At 40.7% G+C, this 25,264-nt stretch overlaps 1 protein-coding gene across 5 annotated transcripts in view; it reads left to right on the plus strand.

Annotated features, from left to right (window-relative positions):
• Positions 1-25,264, plus strand: part of LOC116309699 (kazrin) — a 176,980-nt gene that overhangs the window by 7,573 nt on the left and 144,143 nt on the right. For 4 of the 5 annotated variants that reach the window (XM_039604458.1, XM_039604457.1, XM_031726367.2 and 1 more), the window contains exon 3: positions 15,373-15,530. In XM_039604458.1, the coding sequence (XP_039460392.1) occupies positions 15,373-15,530 (158 nt within the window). Of the gene's footprint in view, positions 1-2,580; positions 2,704-15,372; positions 15,531-25,264 lie in introns of those variants that run through there. The other variant, XM_039604460.1, reaches the window with a different exon arrangement.

Genomic DNA, 25,264 nt, shown 5'->3' on the forward strand with positions numbered 1-25,264 from the left:
ACTGCAGGTGCAGAACATATTTTGGTCTTCTTTGAAGTGATTAATTCCTCTCCTTCTTCCACTTGTGTTATGGTTCCAGCACACTCACAGATTCCTCACACCTCCTTACCCGGTGGGCTTTCCTGCAGTTAGAGATTAGCTTCATGCTGCCGGTGTTGCTAATCATGTAGACGGAGTCACTTTGCAAGAGGTTTGCTGGTGCAGTCTGTGTGCACTCAGCTAGGTAACTTTTTTTTTTTGCACGTGGTGAGTCTCGGATTTAGGTTGTTTCAATGTATTTAGTTTACTCATGAAGGAAAACCCTTGATCGGTCTGCTCTTTGCACCAATACGCTCCTTCTGCTGTCATGCTGATGTGCGATGAAAGAAAAATCACACAGCAGAAACGTGATGAGTCATACAGTTTTCACATGAGCAGAAAATAATTGATGTACTGACAGTGACCACACAATCATGACTCTGCAGGACTTTTGATTTGACTTTGCAACGTGTTTTCAGATTCGCCACACCTTGCAGATTTAATTGGAGCAATAGATGAAGTGTTCAATTTTGATCCCTCTGAGGTATTGTGCAGTGCCTGTTTTTTGGATTTAAGGTACTGTATTCTGCTGCATTCACCTTGTGCTATTTTGCATAACGTTTTTGGAATATCTTGTGCGTTGTATACGGAACATAAATGGCGATGTTTATCTCATAAGGTTTAACGTCTAATCTCAAGCCTGCAGCAGTTTAAAAAAATAACTAAATACAAAAATAGAGGTATACATCACGGGGAAATCATTATGTAACACGCCTCCGCATACTTTTTTGTCTAGGTTGTGTATTGACTGGTCAAATACAGATGAGCACAGGTCATTCGTCTGCACCGCTGGGCAGACTTATCTTCAGATGGCTATGATATTGGCATCCGGGAAGCTAAATCCCAGCAGGGCATCTGAATCACATGTGACTGTGCTCACTCATCCATGCAGAAGACCTATGAACTGTACAAGTACTTCTTTTTTAAGAAATAATATCCATGTTGGCCTATTTGAAACACTATAACCTTTTCCTCAGTCGCAGCAAAACATGTTGCATGAAGTTGTTTTGGGAATCGTTCTCATAGCAGACATCCACCTTCTGAGTTTATTATTCAGAAGCCAGTGCTCGCAGAGGAAAAATGCTGTCAGTGCAGTCATTTTAGTTTAAGCGGCAGACCATGGCACACCTGGTACATCCTGAAAAATTTACAATGCACACATCCCTAGCTGTTCCTGTGCTTATAGAACTGGCATCCCCAGCTTTTATTAGCCCTGGGATAAATCAGAACGCTGCCAGAGGAGCCTGATTGAAAACAGAGTTAGGGTCAGCAGGCTCTTTCTTGGCACATCTTATCCTCTAGTGTACCCCGGTTCCAACATAAAGTTTGTGTCAGCACAGCCTGTCACACACAGGGGTGATTGTGAATGCAGATTGCATATGTTTAAAACTGTTGTGCTATTTTTTCCCCTTATCGTTTTTCACAGGAGTCAGATTTAGAAGCAGTAAGCGGGGGAAAAAATAAAAAATAAAAAAAATAAACCTGTAGTCTGATGATATTTATCTACAGGAAAATGACAGCCTAAACAGCAAACATGTTTGATACTGTGAAGATGTGATGCAGAAAGTGTGGAAAGTGCTGCAGTGTAATGAAGCCGTACCATACAAGTGCCCTCAAGGACATGGTGCTGTGATGTGATCTGTACTTTGGAGCTTCATACAGAAGTCACAGTTAATACAGTCTGTAATATTTTACTTCTCCTTCGGCTGCTTCACTCATAACTGTTGAAGTACTTGGATACATTTTAACAGCAAGTCAATAGAAATGTAAATGCACAGATTAAATCCTGAGCTATTTAGATATGAAGCTTGAACTTGTAATTTTTTAAAAGCCAATAAGGCATATGATATAATGCCCTATACTTGTGTTAAAGGGATATATTAAGTAGAGAATAATAGTTTTTCTGCAGTAATATACTAAAGTATAGCTAATATGTAGAAAATGAATTGTTTTGAATTTGTTTTGTCTGCATTTACTTAAAAAACGTTAAAAAAAATTCATTGTAACAGTAACAGAAAGCACAAAGTGTAACAACCACTTTTTTCTTCAGAGACATAGCTCATATATTTATTTATTTATTTTTTGAACTCTTTTTTAAATTTATTTTTTTAAAGAACCATCCTTGGAAGAAGAAAAAGATACTGCCAAATCATTTAAGTAAAATCTGCACAGTATCTGCAGTGTTAAAGGGCTGGCAGAAATCTCAGAGCTACTTATCCAGATTTAGGAAATGAAAACAAAACTCTGCGCTATTATCTTTCTGTTTGTGTTTTGAGGAAGCCAATTTTGCTCTAAACATTGTGCTTTTTTATCGGCAGCCACTGAACCAAATAGCCTCAGCTTTAAAACGGGTATGAGAGGGCAGGCTAACCAAACACAAATGAGAGGAAATAGGCTGTGCAATTGAAAACATTTTCACTGTAGGAAAAAAAAAGAGAGAAACAAACAAAGAAACAAACCTAAAACTCAAGTAAGGAAATCTCTTACTACAAAAATATGGGTAAGAGGAGAAGATGAAGAGATTTTGAAGCTAACACAGAAGGAGCTAACGGTTAGCTGCCAAGGGGTCTTGAGATTACTATACTGAACTACAGAGGAAAGCAATACACATAAGGCTGCTTTAAGGTACAGGGTCTTTATTTACCATTACCAAATGTTAATGCTAATGTTTGTGGTTGATTAAGTGGACAGTGCAACAGTAGGCAGTTTAGTTCATGCGTGCTAAACAATTGCATGCTAGTTTGTGTGAGTCTTGCTTAACATTTAGATGGAAAACGCAACATTTTCTCAGCATTTTGCACCAACTTAAAAGTAAAATGTTCACATATAAAAGTGAAAGTACATATATATTTTAACCTGGCAAAATATGAGGCGGTGTCTGTGCTATGTGCAGTTCTCTTAGTTTGTGCCTGTTTTCAAATCTGATAGATGGACACTGTAGAGATGCAGGGGACAGGTGGCAGGCTGCAGACTGTGCATCACATGTGTTTGAAAGAAGGAGCTTGGCAAGTTTATAAACTGATAAATGCTGCCATTTTTCTGCTGGTGTGTGATGAAACACTTGTAGTTATTTGTATTTCAGAGGTGGACTTTGGATATTTGCACAGTGAGCAGACACACTTTTTTTTTTTAAGTAGGACTTAAAAAAAAGGGACTAATATCACAGGGACTAAGTTATTACCTAATAACATTATAATGGGTTCAGAGGGTTGCTTTAATCTGATTAAATACTGTATCATGTGTTAAGGGGAGCTGATATTAAAAAGATAATGTGTTACTGAATCATTTTAACACGTGAATGCAGCTGAAGCATTGTTTGCCTAGTTTTGGGGAATCATTTAAATTTGTGGCTCTTGATTAAGTGTGTGGCATTTTCTGCTTTGCACATTCATTTACTGAAGCAGCTGCATGAATGCTCTCTTTGCAGCAGCACAACCAAGTTACATTTTGCTGCTGACAGGCATTGCTGACAACAGAATGAGCAGTCCGCAGTGAAACTTACTGCAGGGACTTGATTTTTCTTGACATCGGGTGGGGAACCGGTGCACAAAACCAACTGTCTGCTCACAGCGGTTCGGAGATCATCCTATGAGCCTGTGGGGTTGCACAGTGGTGGCCACAAGTTGGCAATGTTGGATGTTAGCCAGTAGACGGAAGCCTGCACTCTTAATTTGTACCTCTCTTCTTATTTTGTTTTAATTACAACATTTCTGCAGACTACACATTACGTTTTATTGCATAGGGATAAATGAGTGCAGACATTAGTTGTATTAATTTACTCGTGGGTTTTTTCCACAGTGTACAAGAATCTGAAGGCACAGTTCACACTGAGAAGCTTAGAATAAAACCTGACAGTGTCAGTTAAACTTTACGGAGCTGTGTTTAAAGACCAACAGTTTCTCCTCTGGCTCCTTGACAAGGCCACTGTAATCCTCACCAAACACAAAGTTGATTATATTTGTAGTTGTGATTGTTTTACAGCTTTTTTCACGTGCTTTGGTATTGAGATGACGCTTATTTTTATTTCTTTATTTTTTTGTGGTGGTTGCATTTATCTTCATTGGCAGGTGGATGATGTGTCAGCAGCAGCAGCAGCTTGATTCTTCTGCCAATCACATCAATCCTAGTCTGTAATCCTTCACTTTTCTGCTTCTAAATCCTCACTTCAGGCATCTGTGCTCTCCCATCTAGACAATCCATCTCCGCTGAGCTTTCCTCTGTGAGACGAGAGATCATTGATGAGCGATAAAAGCTTAGACTTTAATCCCAAACACATACAGGATTATAGAACGAGTGTTGCACGTTCAAAGTGAAGCAATAGTTTCTGCAGTGACTATGAAGACACGAAATGAGAAGTTTTCGGGAATAATTATCTGAGAAAATATTCAGCTGACTGAAATATTGCCAAATAAGTTTTAATAACATTTGATAATATCAACTGTCAGTCTAACTCACAAATAGCTGACTTCCACGTTTTCTTGGACGGTCAGAGCCTGACTGATTTATCGGCGAGCCAGTATTATTGGCCAGTATTGGCTATTTGCTGAAGTAATTAAATCAGTAGTTATAACTACTACTAGTACTAGTGGCTGAAAATCAAAAGGTAAAGAAGGCACTCCTTTCCTCGATGTCATCAGTGTTGATTTTGCATAATGTGTCCACCAGGGGGCCCTCACAATACAACATGAAACATCAGACTAGAACCTGCTGATCTGATCCAAGTAAATAAACTATAGGCTTAGCAGATGTTAGAACATCATCCGATATTAAATATATTATCAGTAGTGGTATCGGTCTTAATAATCCTATATTAATTAAGCTCTAGACAGAATACTGCATTTTTCCCTCTGATACTTTTTATGTGTGAAATACGTGTAGTAAATGAATTCAGGAGTGATTCCTTTTTATGACTCTCTGAAATGATGGTCAGATATGTAATACACCACCTACATAAAGGGAGAAAAAAATCATATTTTGACATGTTACAGATTAAACGATGGAATTTGAAAGAAGGACAGTAGCTGGACTGCTTTTGACTTCGACTGTACTGTGCATTCACTAACATACGGTGCCTTTAACGGCTGTGTGCATCTCCCCACATCTACACAAAGCCGGAAAAAAGAATGAAGACGGCAAAATGACTGCAGATACATTCTCATGTATGCATGTCTCTTTGTGATTAGCAAGGAAATCTTTATGGATGGCTGAATACTCAATAATGTGTCACTTGAAGTTTTTTTTTTTTTTTTTTTTGCTTTTCTTTTTAAATACAGTCGATGGGCTTTATTGTCCAGCTAAGGTTAGAGGAGTATGTTTCATTTTCCGGATGTGTCCAGGCTTAACTTCTCACCTTCCACTATAATTATCAGAGGCCCCTGCTGCCTCAGGGAGTAATCTCACTCAAGCTGAGGTGTTAGGATTGCACAGCACAGCGGGCTGCAAAACTACACAGAACTGACTGAGCTGACCCCGACGATTTGTCACACACTAGTCGGTGTTGACTCAAGTGCAAGTTCTGTGACACTGCTCGGAAGGAAACAAACTTTGAAAATATTTCAGTTCAAATATATTTAAATTTGAAAAATGTGAGATGACCAGTTGATTTAAAATCATCCAGATTATTTTATTCACACCGTTTTTTTTTCTCTCTCCGAAGCCAGAGTGAGACGCACAGACATGACCAACACCTTTGTCCTCAGATAACTTTTCTGAGCAAGTATGTAAATCTAAAAAGAAAAAAACAAAATCAGCATCACCTAAGCACTTCTTTATCTCCATCGTGTCGTTTTAACTGCTGCAGGAAAACGTTTAACAAAAGCAGCTTAACCGACAGGACTTGTTAATGCTTTGAAACGATTTTAATCTCATTTAAGTGAACGGTTTCCTTAAATAAAAGCCCCCCTGATGAAACGCACCTTTGATTTTAAACTTAAACACATATCCTGTTGGAGGATTGTCATTATGCATGTAATCCCTGTTGTTTGTGTTGTGGCAGCAGCGGCTTCCAGCCCCCGCAGCTAAATCGACAGGGATGACAGTGAAAGCAAATGGTCTTGTCAAGTGTTATTCATACCGCCCCCTACTCACATTAGACTGCCATCATTTTCACTGACCAACACCTTTGTCGGTACACGCTGTATATTCCATGAATATTAATATTTGTGGGGAGTGAGAATTTCTCTTAGAATCTAAATAAATAATGCTGTATTATTTATTTAGATACCTGGATTACCCAGCTTCTGTCATCCCTCTTTTTACTTCCTAAGGCCCCGCTTTCTTTTTCTGTACTTGTTGAATTTTAGTCTGTGTTTGGATTTATTTGATATTTTTTCTGACATTTTGAATGCTCATGCCTGCCGAGTGTCTCCTTTGGTTTCCTTGGTGTTACCTGTGTTACTCGTTTATTACTTTCCTTTTCTTTCTTGTCTTTATTTCCTGATTTATTTTAGAAATTGCTTCACAATGCATGCGTCCTGTTGTTTGACTTTCTGTCTTTGTGTTATGTCCAGTACTGCAAATTTAACACAGGACTGGTGTGGGGCAGTAACGGAATACATGTGACTCCCGCTCCAAAGGTGTGTAGTCTTACCACTACATACCAGTACCAGCATTAGTACTGATACTGTCGACATTTAGATCGAGCCACCCACCTCAACCCACCTGATTTCCCTCCTTTGTGACTCATCAGTTGTGTTTGGTTGGCTGCGTTGTCTCTTGCCCCTCTCCTTGCTGTCAGGTTGTCTTTTTGCCCTGTGTTATGCTACCTCTTGTTCCCTGTGGGTCTTTTTTTGTGTGTTATAATGGCTAATGGGATTCTCTGTATCTGCTTTTTTTTCTTTTCCAACAGAGGGTTTGCTTTCTGTATATTTTGCCTGCCTCTGCATCCGGCATTTGGGTGCTCTCTCCAGTGCTACGTGACATTACTGATGCTTTTGTTAGCCATTAACTGTTCATGTGAGTTCAGTGAAAGTGCATAGTCCTGTTAGAGAGCAGTATTTTCACAGTGGGAGTATTATTGTCTTAAAAATTCACACAATATAGAGAAAAATGTAGTGCAGCAGAGCACTGTGTTGAAGAAAAAGTTGTAATTTGGATGTGAAATAATGTTTTCTGAGTGCGCAGAAGTTTAAACTTTGAACGTCTGCCAGAGGTCTTTACTCTGGGATTCACATTTTAATCATTATTGTCTGTCAGACTCTGCAAACAAATGATCGTCTGTTTTTACATCGAGCACAGACGAAGATTTGTCTGCCTCCAGGTACTTGTCCTAGATCCAAACTTTGACGGTATTTACAAAGACAGCTTTTATACTTCAGAGATGCGTTGTGCGCAGGATGCTCTCAGACCACCCAGTATCTGTAAAAACCCTCCGCAAATCTTCTCAAGGCGTACAAGCTAAACAGTTTTGAGTTGACATAGCGGTTAAACCTCATCTAGCCTTTGCTCTGGAATGCGTGGATTGAATCCTTCCTGTTTTTGCAGAGCTTTGTGTTAGCAGCGAGTAAAATCAAAAACAAGCAGACCACAAAGCAACAGACAATGAGGCTTTTCCTTTTAACTTAAGCATCTGTTTATGAGCTAAAACGGCGCATACGAGGCCGTGTTATTAGAGGATGAAGTGAACACACACGCTTTCATCCTGCCTGTCTTTGTGTCCAGTTAGCAGATTATTTTCTTTAGTGCTGAAATCACCTGAAGCTGCCCTTTAATTCCTTCATCTAACAGATGAGGATGTTGATACAATTGGAGCAGAAAAACAACAGAATGAGGACAGAGAGGAAAAGAAGAGAGCGGCGAAAGAAACAGAAATGTAAAACTGAGGGGGGTAGATTCTCCGCTGCATGGAGAAATGGGTAGATATGGTGAGCCAGTGCCAGATTTTTCTTTCTTTCTTTCTTTCTTTCTTTTATTTTAGAACATGCACATGCACACAACACACTTTAAGTGCACATCTAACCACCTCCAGGAAACCACATCCCATTTCTGCTTCTCTCCCTTTATTCCACCCATTACAGCAGTAACAGATATGATTAGTGGAGTTTAATGAGCTCTGCAGAGATGAGCGTTCTGCTTGGTGCTCTGTGCTCCACAGCTACAGAACCCCCAGGGTTTGGCACCGCCGAACGAATGAAGTGCGTTCCTCCACCGCTTTGGTCTCTTTACCATCTGCATGTAAATCTTGTGTGGGTACCAAAGGTGGGATGACATTACGTGCATTTTCTAGATGCATAATGTGGCAACAGCGTGCTCGTCATCTTTTAGAATGAGTCCTTTGATATGTTGTGAATTCAGAGTAGGACTCCTCATATTGATTAGGATTGATTAATTTACATTACAGATGTAATAAAGAGGTCATTTTATGAATGCGGCCTGAGATCGCCTCCATCGTTCAGTAAAGGAAACCTACATACAGAGCGATCCACGATGTCACTTTTTTCCTGCTTGATGTCTTTGTGACTCACGGTGTTAAAATATTTACCAGATTCTCCTCCATTTAGATAACTGCATCACCTAGGCACACAGCTAAATTTGTGCGTGTGCGTATGTTAATGATCCTGCATCTTTATCCCACCAAGCAGTCTTGAACTCGACTTGATGAATTGCTGTGCCCCTTTTCATGTTACACGAGGTTAATCCCGGCAATATTTCTCACCCCAGTGATTTGCCTGATTTGCATTCATTTTACAGTGTGATTAAATTATGTGCCTGCTGTAGACAGCATTGGACAACATTCAGTTCACAGGCATTAAGATTAGTACAGAGGGCAGTGTTGTGGTGTTTTATTGTTGCCATTGGATGGCAGTGTTGTATTAGCACTGCTGCTAAGACAAATCATTTTTCTGTAGAAGTATTTCATTGTGGTGTAAAATGTCTGATTTTGCACCACTCAGCTTCTAAATACCTCACGTCTGGTCAGTTTTAACTCTCCCCATGTGACTCCTTGCCTAGTGGGTTCCTGCACTTATTTCTTTTTTACTGCACATTAAGATCAGATTTAGTTAGTCAACATTTCGTCCTGCCAAATGTGACGTTAAAGTGAAAGTTTCGCCGTGGCAACAAGAAAATCAGTTAAACTACATACTCATAATTATTCATTCACATCTAGATGCTTCTCGGGGCCTGACAAGTTTCCCATTGCCTAAAATAACTGTAATTAAAATGTTAATGATGCTGTTTATGATCTCATACTTGAATATAGCTCATATAGTCCATCTGCTCCATTTGCCAGATGTTTAAGAGGTGTATCATTTTATGTTGAGCTTAATTGTGCAAAAACTAAACCACAAGTTTCCAGCTGAGCACCAAACTAATTAGTTTCAGCAGCGTGAACACAGAATGACTGCTCCCTGGCTAGATACAGAATTGTGCCTCTGTTATGTAGCTGTTAAGTGCCTTAGAGCGAAATCCTGTGAAAAATATGATTTTAGAAAAAGCGACTGGTCTATTAAGACTGCTCCGACTTTTTTTCCCCTTGTTGCAGAAATCGGTAAACAAGTGCTGCAAATAAGCCAAAAATGCATCAATGTGTGTTGCCACTGCTTAGAAAATAGCAAAAGTACCAACTCCAGAACTTCATCATGAAAATGACAGTTTCTTAAAAATAGTTACTCGGTATGGAGATTTGACACTTCAACATTGTCCTGCTCCATTCCCTTGGCAAATAGAGAAAGTTGTGCTAGAAATCCTCCTCAAGAGATTACATTAGAATAAGAAATGTATGATAATGTTATTCACTGCTTGGACTGAATTATATTCTAAATTCTAAGAGAATGAACCAAATGTTTTCCTCTCTTCTAAAATACATTCTAGGTCATGACTGCAAAAAACCCGAAAAACAAAAACAATTTGAAACAGTATCCACATTAATTCACATGCTGTGTACAGTTATGTGTATTGTTTCTATGCGTATTGCACCACATCAAAATAAAGAACTTGGGTGAGTATGACACTGCTCTGCTTGTGTGTACAGCGGCAAATATAAGCAATGGATTTTGGGCTCATCATTTTTCATATTTCCTAACATTTCACCGTGATTTCATGTGTGCCGTGCTCAATTCCCATGAAATAAGCCCCTTTTATCTTGACTTTAGCCTGACTACTACCTTATCCCATTAGCTTTGCTGCAAATATTCTTTCAAATATTTTTTCCATTGGTAGTGATCTTATTTCCCCTGGCAGTTCTCCCTCCTGACGAGATAAAGGCCCGATGGGACGCCACTGTGGCCTCTCCTACTCATTTGTTGCGCCGTTCCCGTTCTATAGGAGAGGACACTTTGAGATTTTTTGCTGTGTTGGTGACACACGGAAAAAGTGGGGGGAAAAAAAGGGAGAGAAAAGACAGAATGAGGAAATGAGAGAGGAAAAAAGTGCTGGGGCCCAGCTGGGGTGACATTTTTATTTTCGTTGCATCTATTGTAACCTAACTATTGCAATTTCATCTTTTTTTCCCCCGTCTCCCACTTGCATACTTCTGTTTCACTTTCATCAGTTTTCACATTTGCTGACGGCAAGCTGCAGGTGAGATCTATTTCAGGCTTCAGATGAAGACACTGAATGACAATCCCTGCAGTTTGGTGTGTTTTGCATCCTTATCCTCACCAGCAAAGTCATTTTATTAACTCGTCGCGGTGATTTATTAGGTTACTTTGCACAATGTTAAAGTAAATATCATTGAATTTCCACTGTAAATGTTTTATATGGTTATAGCTTTTTAAAGTGTTATACTGAAACGTTTTCCTATTGAAGAAACAGTTCGGGTCATCTAAGCAGCAGCTTCAGTTATTATTATTGAGCAAGGTAATAGGATTAAATCTGTAGTCGATAATCCTAGCTGTTTGGTTTATGGCGGAGAACAGAGCAGTGCATATGCGGAGAGAGATGTCCTTGATGAATTGTGCATGTTTGTGGATTCTGAATTGATTTCAGTTGATAACACCTTTCAAGAAACGCATTGATTTTGTGCTTCATTAATCTGGTTAATCGCTTCTCAGTAAAGCAAAATGCCTCCAAACTATTTGTTGTACCTCGTTGATTTAGAGGCTTAATGATCGCAGTATTGACGGCCAAACGCTCCGGACCTGATGTTGAACATGCAGGGTAAAGGTTGCTGTGTGTGTGCAGCAGCAAAGAACTTGTATCGATTTCAACACATAGTGTAGCGTTGCTGATCAATCGCTACAAATTTTTACTTTATCAGCGGTGCTTACGGCGCAGTGGCAATATGTCTAATCTGTTTTGTGAGTTTGTCATCGCGCGGCGTAGAGCCCTTTGATTCTAATGCGGTAAATCTTCTTTCAGCTGCTGCCTTCTAATGCAATAAACGAGTAGATTATTTCTGTGATAATAGGCTGACACTGTGGGTTATAGTTTAATTTGCTATATGTGCTCAGTATTTGGCACTGGATTTACAATCCTATTCATTGACACATCCACTGTAAACTCAACTTTTATGATCTATTGAACTCCTTTACTGAGGTTTAATTCAGCCTGTTTTCACTTTAAGGTTGTTGTAAATGGTGTCGTACTGGATTACATTTTATTTAACATTTTGCTCTTTCATGCCAGCGCAAAGACATACACAAAAAGACAAAGACAGCCCTCAGTAGTATGTTATCCAGTGCAACACTTTTATAATAATAATAATAATAATGATAGTAAGCTTATTATTGAATTTATGTTAGAAGTTGCTTCATTGTAGTGCAGCTTGTTAGGAGCTGAGCTGATAGGACACAGAGACAGACAGCATTTGGTGTAAGAAGGTTTTTGACTTGAGGTTAGAGTAGTGTGTGCTCTGCAATGATAACTGGCACATGGCAGAAGCTGGTTCCAGATGAGTCGAGTGGTGAGAGCGGCAGGGTGAAGAGGCAGCAGTGTGTAGCTGAGACCTACACAGGCCAGCAGGATGTTGGAGGCTGAGAAAGTGTGCTACTAATGGATGCTGGCTGGTCGCTGGAGAGAAGGTTGTGGACCTGCAGCACAGTGAGATGAAAAGTTACTAAACTGGGGACCAAACTTACTGAGTGGATATTAGGTGTAGTGTTAGTGCTACACAGAGAAAGAACAATCTGGCTGACAGTGTAGTGGGTATTCTGTGTCTCAGAGTTGCAGGTTAGTTAATAGAAGCAGGAGGGTTAAAGCTTTAAGCAAACACAAACACAATAGAGGGAGACAAACAGGGAAACGGTATGAATGAAATGAGGGCATGCCTACATAGCTATGATATTAGCCATTAGGTAAGGTGGGGTCAAATCCACTGCAACTTCAGAAAACACCAACAAATAGAAAAATACTGGCTAGTGGTGCCCTTCAGCCTCCTAGTACATACACTATGATATCAATTTCAAAATCCTACATGATTTCCTTATCAAGTTATCGCATTTATAAGATTTTCAGAAAACTTGACCTCTGACCTTGACTTTGTGGTTGAAATCACTGAGATTGAAACACCTCCAGTAGATATACCTATAGTAGCAATTTGGAACTCGTATGCCGCTTTGTTCTCGAGTTATCGCATTCACAAACTTAGGTGTCCATGTTGCCCGGACACCCAGCAGCGTGACAACAATACACCATCAGCCTTATGTAGCTGAGAGGTAAAAATGCTGCTAAAGCACACAAAACACAAGAGAAGTTGAGTTAAACAAAATGGAACTAGAAAAAAAAACGTTGCAAACGGCTAATAGCATGTTTTATGTATTATATGAATCATGCCTTTACACATTACCTTGCATCTTTTTCTCCATCACAACATCGAAGAATCCTCAGCGTCCTTTAAGTGAATCTCAGTCGCATCTCCTTGGCATGTTTTGGTTTCTGTCACTTCTGCAGCTGGTCAGTCACGTTATTGTCTCTTCGAAAAACACTTGTGCTGTTTTTGTGTGCTTTTGTAGCATATTTATGGTGTCTAAAAAAGTTTTAGTCATGTAGGGTTTTTACAACCCCCAGAAAGAGACTCTACAAAAGACGTCCAACACGATCAGAGGAGCAGAGATTTAAGTGACTGAAGTCGGTGCCAGATGGGCTGATCTGAGTATTTAAAAAACTACTTACGTGCTGGGATTTTAGCGCACATGTGTCGCTAGGGTTTACAGGGAATGGTCCAAAAAAGAGAAAATGTCCAGTGAATGGCAGTTTTCTGAGCGAAAGCACCTTGTTGATGTCTAAGGAGAATAGCCAGACTGCTATGAGCCAACCAGCCACTCAACCAGCCAAGACAGCCAAGGTATGCAGAAGAGCATCTCATGTTGAACCTTAAAGCAGATTGGCTACAGCTGCAGAAGACCACACCGACTGAGACTCTAAAAACAGGAAGCTGAGGCTACAGTTCACACATTCTCACAAAAAAGTGCCATGTAACAAGGCTTAAACCAGCTCATCACTTCAATCACTTTTCCTCCCCAGTCTGGTATCCTTCGTCTAATTTAAACAAATATTAACACTAAACCTAACAAAAACTAAGCTTCCAAAAGCACTGGGTCCATCAGAATCAAACAGAAACAAAACATAACTCTAAACAATACAATCATAAACTGCTGTTGGGGCAGAAGGAGGAAGAGACAAGGAAAGACGGTTTCCTGCTCATCGCGCCAAACCAGAAACACCTGGAAAAAATGGATCATGGAATCTTGTATACAGAGCATAATCAGTGGGAAAAGGAGTGCACATATAACAATAACACGAAAAAGAAAATCACGTAAAGCACTTTGGCTTATTGGTTTATCCACCTTTCTTAGCTGCTTTTCTTTAATTATTTTTTCACTTGCATGTCCGTTACTTAGCCAGTAGAGGGCACTAAGAGGAAGCAACTGAACTAACATCCCTGCCAAAGGGGCAAACCAGCTTCATAAACACTGTGACTCTGTGTGATTCCACTTGAGTGCAAATATGCAGAAATTAGCACGAGGAAGAAATGGAGCATTTTATATTTAAATCAACCCCAATTAGATATAAGCTGAAAAGGGTACAGAACAAACTTTCAAGCTTACTGCAGTCTGTCTGTTTACGTGTAAAGAGAGTGTTTAGAGCGCCGAACTGGCTAGAGTGTCTGTAAACTCGGGCGACAAGCACCCTACTCTTGTATTCATTATTCTGACGTCTTCTCGACTCTCACCTCGAGGGGACACAGTCTTCCTCCTCAACCCCCTCGTTGCCTTCTTATCTCCGCCGCCTTCAGCGCCGACTTGTCAAATTTCCTACTCAATGCGTGTTTGCTTGAAAATGTCAGCCACTGTGAAAGATTCCTTTTTTTTTTTTTGTTATGTAACACTTTAATCTACGTTCTCTCTCGCTCTCTCTCTCTTTTCTTGCGTGGGCTTTTGTGTCTAAAAGAGGCTTTTTTATTTGCATCCTGAAAAGACCCTATCCAGATACTTGCCCTAAAATCATCAAGCTTGTCTAGATTCAGCAGGTTGGGTTTCTTTATTTGTAGGAAATGTGCCAGTGCACATTTAAAGCAAAACAGGGGAGATTGAGTGGATCCGTGCTTGTTTAAGATAACAGAAGGTCGGATGGACACAAGGTCAATCCTTGATCGCTTCACCTCTGTCTCCCTTGAACTGCCAGAGTTGGAAGTGTGAGGTTTTAGAGAAGTTTAACTACAGGAAAGATGGATAATGAGGCATTAGGGGGTCGGTGTAATAGCCTATGACAAAATACAGACCACACTTATGCTAAAAAAGCACCAAACCTGCTTCTTTTTTGCCTCTCTTAAATTATCTAACATTTCCACCATGTGGGTGGACTCGGAAATATTTGCGGCGACCTTTCGTGGACCCAGGGTCGGTTAATGGTAAATGGGAAGAGTGCTGAGGAAGTGTGTGTGTCTGTGTGTGTGTGTCTGAGAGAATGCGGATGTACAGTAGGGAAGGCGAGTTTTTAATGTGGGAGAGGAAACCTGGAAGGAGAGGTTTGCCAGGGACACACAAGGGCAAGAACAGGGAAACAAAAACAGGATGGCTTTCAGGCCGACATGGAACATTCTGGACAAGAGAGGGCGTTGACGGAGAAAGTCAGTGACAGTGTGACAGTAGGAAAGCTCGCTCTCCCACTGAGTTATCTTTGTTGTTCCTGCTCAGTAATCCATGCACAATAGAAGAAGAAATGAGTGGTGACCTAGTATGGAAATGACTTCATGATCAATTTAAGCATGCCTGGACTCAGTTCATGTTAAATCCACCACAATAATAACTAATATTCTTGCTCACCAACTGAAACAGACTGAAAAAAGACAAGCTTGCATCTTTACTGTTTATTAAAGATGATTTTTTTTTATTGTATTTTTGTATCTCCCTCTAGCTGTGCAGTCTCTGAACAGCTTGAATGACCAGATTGCAAACTTCATGGTGACTGGACCCAAGTCCCTAGAACAGGAGGAGCATGCCTTTCCCCCTCCTGAGAAGGAGACGCTGCAGAAGTCCATGACCCTCATGAGGCACCTCCTTGTGGATGCGCAGGTACACAAAAAAGCACATTTGTTAGATTAAAGGAAGGCAGAGAAAGACTCGCGACCCATGAAACTGTTAGTAGAGTCGCAAGTATGAGACCAAGCAAAGCGGGGCTGGTGTTTATGCCCGGTCCCGCCCCAGGGTGAATATGATGTCGATGAATGTAATCGTTTCTTTTTGGCAAACTTTGATACACAAAGTGCTCTGGTACTGCATCACATCCTGGTTTAAGTCAGTGTCACCCCCTCTTAGCACCGCATGTTTTGAGTGTCTCTTGATAAGCCTTTTTCACAGTGTGATCATGACACAAGTTCTGAAGTTACCTTGATATTAATCCTTTAAACCCTCGAAATGGAGGACTGCAGCCGACCAAGCTGTCTCACTGGATGATAATTGCAAACAGCAATTTAGATAATTGATTTTTAAAAATTCACCACAAACTGAGTGCTTTTGGTCTTCCTGAAAAAAATCAATTTAAAAAATGTAACCTCAGTTCTGACAGGCGTTTATAAAATTAGTTTGTGCCATTTTTAACTGGGGAAAAAAAAGCTTTATCCCGTGTTGTTTCTAGGATTAATAAGAGACAATCCACTTTACAAAGGTGCTGGATAATCTGGTGATTGGGAAAAGAAGCTCGGATTTTACAAAATGACAACAGAGAAATAGCTAGTTAGTGCTCAGGCTGGGCAGACTTGTATCTGGGAGTACATGTCATGCTTCATTTTGCACCAGTGCAGATTGTTTGCAAAGACACGGGAAGCTGTTCCTGAGCTTCTCTGGCAAAGGGGCCTCAGATGAAATGAAAATATTGACTGTGTGTAATAGGGGTGAAACAACAAGGTTACATTTCCTGCATCCGAGTCGATTGCTACTCAAATACTTGCAGCGCAGAGACGGATCTACTGAATGCATCGTGGTTGTACAAAATATTGCAATATTCGATTTTCTCTTCTCACCAGCAATACGCCGCACATTCCTTTCCTTCCTGTCCTCAAATGAATTTTCTTAGGCGTCAGTCATCTAAGAAAACAGCTGCAAGAATGCCTGGAGACCGATATATGTGGCCAGCTAGTGTCACTGAAATTGAGATGATGAAGACATCTGCAGTCTTGCATGTATTTCCCATCCCTCAGCCTTATCCTCTTGTTCTGCTCTTGTGCTGGCTGATAATTTCACATAACCTTTGTTAGGGAAGAGGAGGAGATGAGATGCTGGATTCCTAAGAGCTCCAATTAGGGGAGGGAGGATGCACCCAACTGAATTGGCAATGTGTGATTGAGCTGTTTGCGATCTAATACGCATATGCTCATTGTGTTAATTTGCTACAGTGTCATTTGTATTCCCCTCACACAAATCTAAATTAAGCTCCAACCTAACAGATGTTGTTGAACAAAAATGGTCATGAGCTGTGTTCTGCAATGAGGGTTTTTTTTAAACTTAATCACTTAATGGTTGCTTCTCTATTTGGCCTTCTTCTTCTTCTTTTTGCTGGTTTGTTTGTGAGTCATGAATTAAAACAGTTAAATACCTTCTGTGCTTACCACACAAATTCAAACAATGTATCCTCCATACTCTCAGTGTCTTTTTCGCTGAGGCTAAGAAACAAAAAAGGACAGGAGACACGTGCAGACTACTGATTGACTGCTGACATTGAACGCTGCTTTTCTTTTTTTTAGCTTCTTCACTTCATCTCTCATTCAGCATTCATCTATCTTTCAACAAGGTAGACTCTGTCTTGTTAATGTGTTCCCTGCTCTTTTATTTTTGATCATTTTCATTAGGTAATATATCACAAAACAGACGTTGATGGATTGGTGTCCACTCTTGTTTCTTCAGAACAACACTTTCTATGCAGGATTAAGTAGCTGATGTCGTAATACTGAGAATATAGAACATTTTATTTGGTATCACACGAATTTAAAACGTTCCTGTTTGTCTGTTATTCTCATTTTTTTGTCCAAAATAATCATAAATAAATGAACACAACCTATTTTAATTAAGATCACAATGGGTGTGCTAGAGTTAGCGTGGATCACCAGAACACAGACCCACTCCCAATCCACACAAGTCTGGTGTTCATCAGTTATGCTATGGCAGGTTTTGTAATGTAAAATTAATGTAAATAGGTCTGCAGATGACTGCTGCTGACATTAACGTGTTTTTGTTCAGTTTCTTAAAGGAAGATGTGATTATAAAGTAATTACTTCATCTGCAGTCCTGCAGCATCGTAGTGATTTCTGGTTAAAGTAGTATTTATGAGCCCTGATCAAAGAAATCAGGGACCGGATAGAAGTTCAAAAGAGACGGTCGCCTTTCTTCTCTCTCGTGGTCAGAATTTCTTTAGCCAACTGCAGACAGAAAAAAGGGCTCTGCTGTCGGCGTGTTAAGTCAAAATTGGAAGCGCATGATTAAAAATTCACTTTCACTCAACTGTCAGTTTTTATAGAGATCTATATGTGTTCACAAATTTCAAACTTCACAGAGGGAAGCCTGTATGGTCAACATAGTTCTGGCATTATGAGAGGTGAGGGTCAATCACTGCTCACTGACCAGACTGACAGATAAAAGCGGTGGTGGTGAAGCTGTGGTGCAAAGCAGCCGGGTGCTCTGGATCTTGGAGCGCACGGCAAAGCTTTGATGAGCAGGGATCAGTCATTTGCGCGTATTACCATTGAATACTGTGTCATGATAGGGGTATATTCATTTATTACATCTTAACTGTAGTTGGACCATATTTATTTATTTATTTACATGAATTCATTAAAGTTTAAACTTTACTTCCTTCCTTCCACCTTCTGCCTGGCTGGTGGACCAAACCCCTAAAATTCTCTTATTCACTTATTTAATGACCACTTTAGAAAAACAAACTAACCCCTAACAAAAACCCTTTCTTTGTTAAATCACCTTTTATGTCTTTTATTTAAAGTATTATGACATACCATTAGACTATGGTCATTACTCTTGTCCTGCAACAAACTGCTCACTGTAGAGCTGCTTCATGTGGATCCATCCTTTTTACACCAAAGGCCCATCTGCTGTGTATCCTGCAGTCAAGCTGGGAGGAGATTGGCTGCTGAGCTTTTGCCAGCGATCCTCCTTCTAAGTCTCCTTCCCTGTGCTGTACTCAGCTGTGACTACATTAGCTGAGCTGTCACTCATCAGTGGCGGGGATTGAAGAGGGGGAGGAAACGTACAGTTTGGGCACCGGGGAGTGGGTGTGCGGCGTGTTGTAGGGGTATGGACACAGTTTAGAGGCCAGTAAAGGTGACTTTGGCAGCGACTGAACAGAGACGCTGATACATCTGGCCCTCTTCAACCTCCTCTGTGCTCTAATCGTCAGCGGAGAGCCGCAGACACGTCTGTCGGCAGAGAGAAAGCAAAGCACAGCCATCGTTTTTGACAAGCCTTAAAATTTTCAAGCTTAAAAACAATGAATGTACAAACATATCGGATCAATATTTCCTGAAATGAAATTTCCACAGAAAGCCGGTAATTGTGAGCCCTTTGTAATATGTATTGAGCACAGAGCAGATCAATAAAGCTAGCATTGCCTGTTCTGAGAGAATCAATTTTGCACGGCTGTAAAGTGTACAAAGCTTGATTTCTCAATGACATGGTTACAGTGCTGTTTAAATCCATAAATGCTTTTTGCTCTTTAGAAGGTAATTTTGAATTAAAGTTGCAGTATATGTGTTGTGTCAAAAGAGCTTGCTGTTAAAGTAAACTGCCCAAATAAGTGAGAAGCTCGTCAACACATCAGATAGTATAATTACTAAAGCCCCTCATATTCTCTTCTAACCTTGTCTTATCAATCTAGAAATAAGAAATGACTTTCTACAGTGTAAAATATTTTCAGTATAACTTCAATAAATACATAATAGACCAATTAGCGGGTTTACATTTTGTTTAACTGCCCCCCTAAAATATATTAGTAGTGTAATGACGGCATTTGCTAAGATAATAGTGCAGACTTCAAATACAAGTCTATTGTATTTGATTAAATGTCAGTTCTGGAAGTGTCCAAATTAATATTTCAGCAGATAAGACTGACTTCCACATATATTAACCAATAGTGCTGGACTTATGCCCAGGGTCATGCAAGAGAGCAGGCTGCCCTCAGTCTCAGAGGACTGGGGGAGGTGCTGCGGAGCGAACAAATGTTTGATGGGGTCTGGCTGGGTCAATCTGTCCTTTTCCGACTGGGGCCTCAGCTGGCCCGCCAATGCATGGTTTTTACCCATGCATAATACATCACCTTAGTCCCATCTGCCCTCTCAACCCGTCCTCTGACTCCACCAGGCCTGGTCTAATAGGCCTTGCTTCAATGAAGGCCAGCCAGATAAACTGCCGTGCGCTGCTATGGTGATGCCTTATTGTGGCCCGGCTCAGTCCCAGAGTGTGACAAATGAGAATGGAAATTGGTTAATTTGGTTCAAAGGGAGTTTTGTCTGCATCTAATGCTGGAACGAGCCAGAGTGTTTCCGCGGCTTCGCCCTGCTGTCAAAACATCTAGCAATATTTTCAAATCGCTAGAATTAGCTCACTCAAGTTCACAGCCTCACTGGTTTCTTTGAGTTTGACAATGATTCTATCACATCAAAGGCAGCAGGCGTAAACTTGGGGTCGTGTTTTTGTACTTTCTGTCATTTTCACATTTTTGAAGGGTTTATTCCTATTTCTGTTTACCTTTCTTCAAAGTGCTAATTTGCCTGTTCTCAGAATATTATTCATAGGGATAGTGCTTATGCAGACAAGGTCAAACCCTTGTCATTTTTGTCATGCTGCTGCGGTCTAGGGGACAGCACTCAATGAAATGTCCAGGGATATCTCATTCACTGAGCAGATAGGATCCAGAAGGAATACATAAAAATCACATCTTTTACTCTTTATCTCGAACTTGCAATCAGCTTTCTGGCGGGGCGGGGTGGGGCAAAAAAAAAAATTGAATTGTCAGTGTGAGATGCATGATATTACCCCTCTAGCCGGTGGACTTGTATGTTGAGCAGATTGAAAATGACGGCTTATCTTGTAAGGAATAAATTGAAAACCATTTCATTATAGAAATACAGTTCTGAATGTTGCCTGCAGAGAAAAGAGCTATCTGGTAGAGTGAAACAGTAATGGTATGGAAATTGTCATGAGTCAGTAAGAAATACAGACGTAGAAAACTTGGTCCTTTACTGGTGCTTGGCCTCTCATAATCAGTGTAGTAATCGCAGATGAGCATTTGTTGTAAAACAGTATGACAAAAAGACCACAGTATATGATTGTACTTTATGCCGATGGTTATCAATATCTGGACTACGTGTAATACATGAAAGAGATTTAAAGTAAGGGGTTAAAGTTTATAGGATGCAGTAATTTACATCCTAAATGACATGTCTAATCCAAGAATTTAGACTCAAAAGAAGTCAGTTTTAAGAGTTTTAAAGTGTCAGTAAGCTATTTGATAAAGTAGTCAGTGTTCATTCTAAGCAGTGCAGCCAAGTCCAATTTATATGTACAGGGTGCATTAAAAGAAGCTCCTCATCACCCAGATTGTAAGCAGCTGAAGAAACAGATTAGTCTATTTCACAGGTAGCTGTGAACGGGCCACACTTTCTACAGAAGCATTCTGCAGTTCTACAGCCCACAGGCTGAGAGAGTACAGGTGAGTCAAGTCATTTGATGGTTTGGGCCCCAGGAAGACTAGCAACCACTGTTGTGGAAGCTAATGGGGTTCCTTATAAATAAACAAATAAACAAATAGGCTCTCGTAGTTTGCTCCAGAGAGCCGGTGGCGACACAGCTGTCATTGGTTCTGTCACACATTCAGGCACTGGGTTTCTCTGTAAACTTTCAAAAGAGCTCACTAACCCCGAGTCAGCAGATCTCTTTCCTTGGTTTGGAAATCTTCTCGCTTTCCAGCTGCGCACGTTTGTCGGAGCACAGACTGGCAGCGATCTTACCGCCTTTGTGCATTGCCTCCTCCAGAAGTTGCTGCACAAGGGCTCTTGGATTGGGAGGCTGTTGTTTCAAAAGGTGGTGTCCAAAGATCCTTCCCTAAATGGATAGGGAGCTCTGTGCAATGGTAGATCAGTGAGAGGGATCTGGACCACAGCACAGCGGGAGCTGCACATCAATCACTAAGAGCTGCTAGCAGTTTTCTTATCTCTCAACCATTTTTGTCCAGTTCTGAGGGACCAGCATGTCCTAGTCAGGACGGACAATTCAACAGTGGTCTCTTACATAAACAGGCAGGGAATGACGTGCTCCCACCCATATTCCAGGCCATCAGAACCTGGGGCCATCTCTTCTCTGTAGGGGGTCCCCTGGTATGGGAATGGAGGATGCACCCTTTGATAGTGGCCCAGATATGGGATCTGTTTGGCAAGGCAAAGCAGATCTTTTTGCCTCCTGCCCCCTGTTCTTCTCCATAACTGACAACGATGCAGCCATGGGCATGGATGCGTAGCGCACCAATGACAAGACGTTCTCTTGTTTCCAAGTGGAAATGATAGCTCCAGTTCTAGAGAGAGTGCCTCAGCAGCGTTTCTCTCTTATTCTAGTGGCCGCTAGTGGCCAACAAAGTTGTGGTATGTGGAGATAATCAGTCTGTTGGCAGCAAAGCTTGGCAGCTTCTTCTCCGCAGGGACCTCCTCTCGCAGGCAGGAGTAGAAGTGATTCATCCACGCCTGGATTTGTGGCGCCTTTGTGCTTACCTGCTGAAAGGTCAAATTTGATGGCTAACGGTCTGCCCCCAAGCGTGGTAGCAACAATCCAGAGTGTTAGGGCCTCATCCACTAGAGGCTTATATGCTTACAAATAGCAAATGGCAAGCCTTCAAGGAATGGTGCCAGGACTGGCACATTCAGCCATTCCAGTGCTCTAGTGTGGATGTTTTGACGTTGCTGCAGGAGCTGCTGGAAGGCCTTTCGCTTTCTACAATTAAGGTTTATTTAGCAGCGATATCTGCTTATCATATTGGCATTGACGTGGTCATACCAGGTGCACATCACCTTGTCATGTTTTTTGAAAGGGGTTCTCCGGCTAAAACCCATGGTTAGGTGGGTCCATGGATGCTCCGTCTGAGCATCCATCTTGCATACAGTTCTCTCCTGATGACCTCAGGGTTGTATTGCGCCCAAATGCCGCATATTTTCCCAATGTCATTCCTGCAGGTTATAGCTCAATGGAGTTTGAGCTACTGAGCTTTTGCACCCCTCATTTACATCTGAGGAGCAGAGGAGGCTGCGCTGTCCAGTGCGTGTGCTACATTTAAGTGTACTAAGAATGTGCGTTTATGTGACCAGTTGCTTGTTCGATTTGCTAATCCAGCCAAAGGTCAAGTGAGCACTATAGAAACAGAGGCTGTCCCACTGGACTATAGAAGCTGTCACACTTGCATACAGCAACAAGGGCCTCACTTTGACCTAGGGTGTGAGAGCTCATTCCACCTGGGGAATGGCAGCCTGATGAGCTCTTTTTAAAGGGGTCCCCGCAGCAGCTAGTTGGGCATCACTGCATACCTTTGTTGGGTTCTATCATTTGGAAGTTACAGCCCCTTTGGTGGCTCATGCTGTCCTTTAAGCTGGGTCTGCCACACACTAAGTTGCTGGTGATCTGACTCCTGTTCAGTGGCTGCTCTGCAGGGTGTGTATATATATGGATGGTCAAAATCAGTGGTGGTCCACAGTTTGGCATGGTGGACCTGGGTAAACAGGCATCAAGTGAGCATAGTTTAAGGTATGAAAGCAGAAGCATCAGCTGTCCTTTCCCCACCTTTTTGGGCACATCCTAATCCACAAGGCAGCCGGTGAATACAGGCTGGGGTTCTTGGTAAGATGTGCAGGTGGCAAAAATGCTTTGCCAACAGTGTTGCAAGTGGATATATCCATGGCAGCTTGTATTGAGAGAGCAGAGCTTCATGATCATGCTGTAATTTAAAAAAAAAAAAATCATTTCAAATCATGAAAAGGTGATCTTTGGCTTCCTCCCACAGTTCATAGACAGGCATGCTCGGTTAATTCTTGATTCTCAGTTGGCTGTAAGTGTGAATGTGAGCATGAATGATTGCCTGTCTTTCTCTCTGCATGAATGATCGTCTGTCTTTCTCGCTTGGCTCTGCATAAAACTGTGTACTCTGCCTCTTGAGTCCAGTCCTCAACCCTGAATTTACTTAGAGGTTAAAAAAAAGGACGGATGGGTGAATGGATGAAACCTAAAACTAACTTAACATTTTAAAAACCTGCAACTATAAATACTGTAAGAATGCTGGGGCATACATCATCCATCTGCACACATCATGTGCTAATACAGTTTAAAGTCGTACACCATCTACATTATTCAAAAGCTAAACTTGCCAGAATATATCCAAATATTAACCCCACATGCAACAGATGCAACCAGGCTCCGGCGACTACGTATCATATGCTATGGTCTTGGTCAAAGCTGGTAAGATTTCTGGAAATCTTTCTTTATCACATTATCCCATGTATTTAATTGTAGTATCCAGCCTTCCCCCATAACTGCCATCTTTGGTGTTATACCATGCCCAGATAGTATAAATAACCCTCCAATGTACCTACCACATGTCATTGCCTTTTCCTCCTTACTGACTAGGCGGATAATTCTCTTTAAATGGAAAGACACTAAACCTCCAACTTATAGTCATTGGATAACAGATATGATGCAAAATATAAAATTGGAAAAAATAAGATGCACCATGAATGGTTCTACTAATAAATTTAGTAAAATATGGAGCCCATTGATTCAATATGCGAATGGAGGTCTGGAGTTTTTTACGGATGCTAAGTGGGGAGAAATTCCTCCCTTTTTCTTTTCTGTCCGAGTCATGTGAGTCTCTGTATATCCATATTTGAGTATATTTTTGTATTTGTGGAAATGTAATGTGTTTGATGTCTGTTTGAAAATCAACTACATAGCTTTACAGCATTAAAACTGACATTTACTGCTTAGTTAAAAAAAAAAAGGTTTCATAAAAGAAATTTGTCCTCAAGTTCTGATCATTGAAAATGTGTTATTTTATTATTTCATTATATAGCAGTAATTAGCAAATTTGTGTGTCAGCTTGCTATCCAGGCTTGGTAGCATTAGCTTATAACTCAGTATTCCATAAACCAAATTTAACACGCTGACGGCACAACAGTAACAATGAAGCATTGAGGAGTCCAAAACCAATTGGTAACATCTCAGTGTAGTGTTTTAAACTGCTCATTGAATTGAATAGTATAGTGTAAGCCATGAACTGTCAGGGGAAATACAATATATTGGCAAGTTAGCTTGTCTGTTGCATCAGCACATAAATGAGTAACAAGAAAGAAAACTTTTTCAACTGTAAAATATCTCATTGGCTACATATCTTTTTCACAGTTCTTTAACCAAATTTACCAAATTCTCATTAGTGATTTCTATGATGTCATACCTGTAGTTATTTTACATACATTTTAATAATAAGGTCTACTGCAGTTTAGCATAGCCATTTAGCCTAAAAAAATGCTGGAATTTCTCTTTTAATTTGAGCTAGTGTTGGACTCCATGAGCCACAATGATTTATTTGTTAGTGTGTCTGCTTGTGGTGTGGTGTGAACATCTTTGTAGTAGTAAACTTGTGAGCACTCTCCCACAGCAGTCTGTAGAGACCCAGAGAATCTTTGCGCTCGCCTTACATCTAAAGGCCCATTACGTGGAATAAATATTGGCATTTTTCTAACTCGCTACAACGAATGCTGAAAATGACTAGT

The sequence above is a fragment of the Oreochromis aureus genome, linkage group 20 (genome assembly GCF_013358895.1).
Source record: "Oreochromis aureus strain Israel breed Guangdong linkage group 20, ZZ_aureus, whole genome shotgun sequence".
Classification (NCBI taxonomy): Eukaryota; Metazoa; Chordata; class Actinopteri; order Cichliformes; family Cichlidae; genus Oreochromis; species Oreochromis aureus.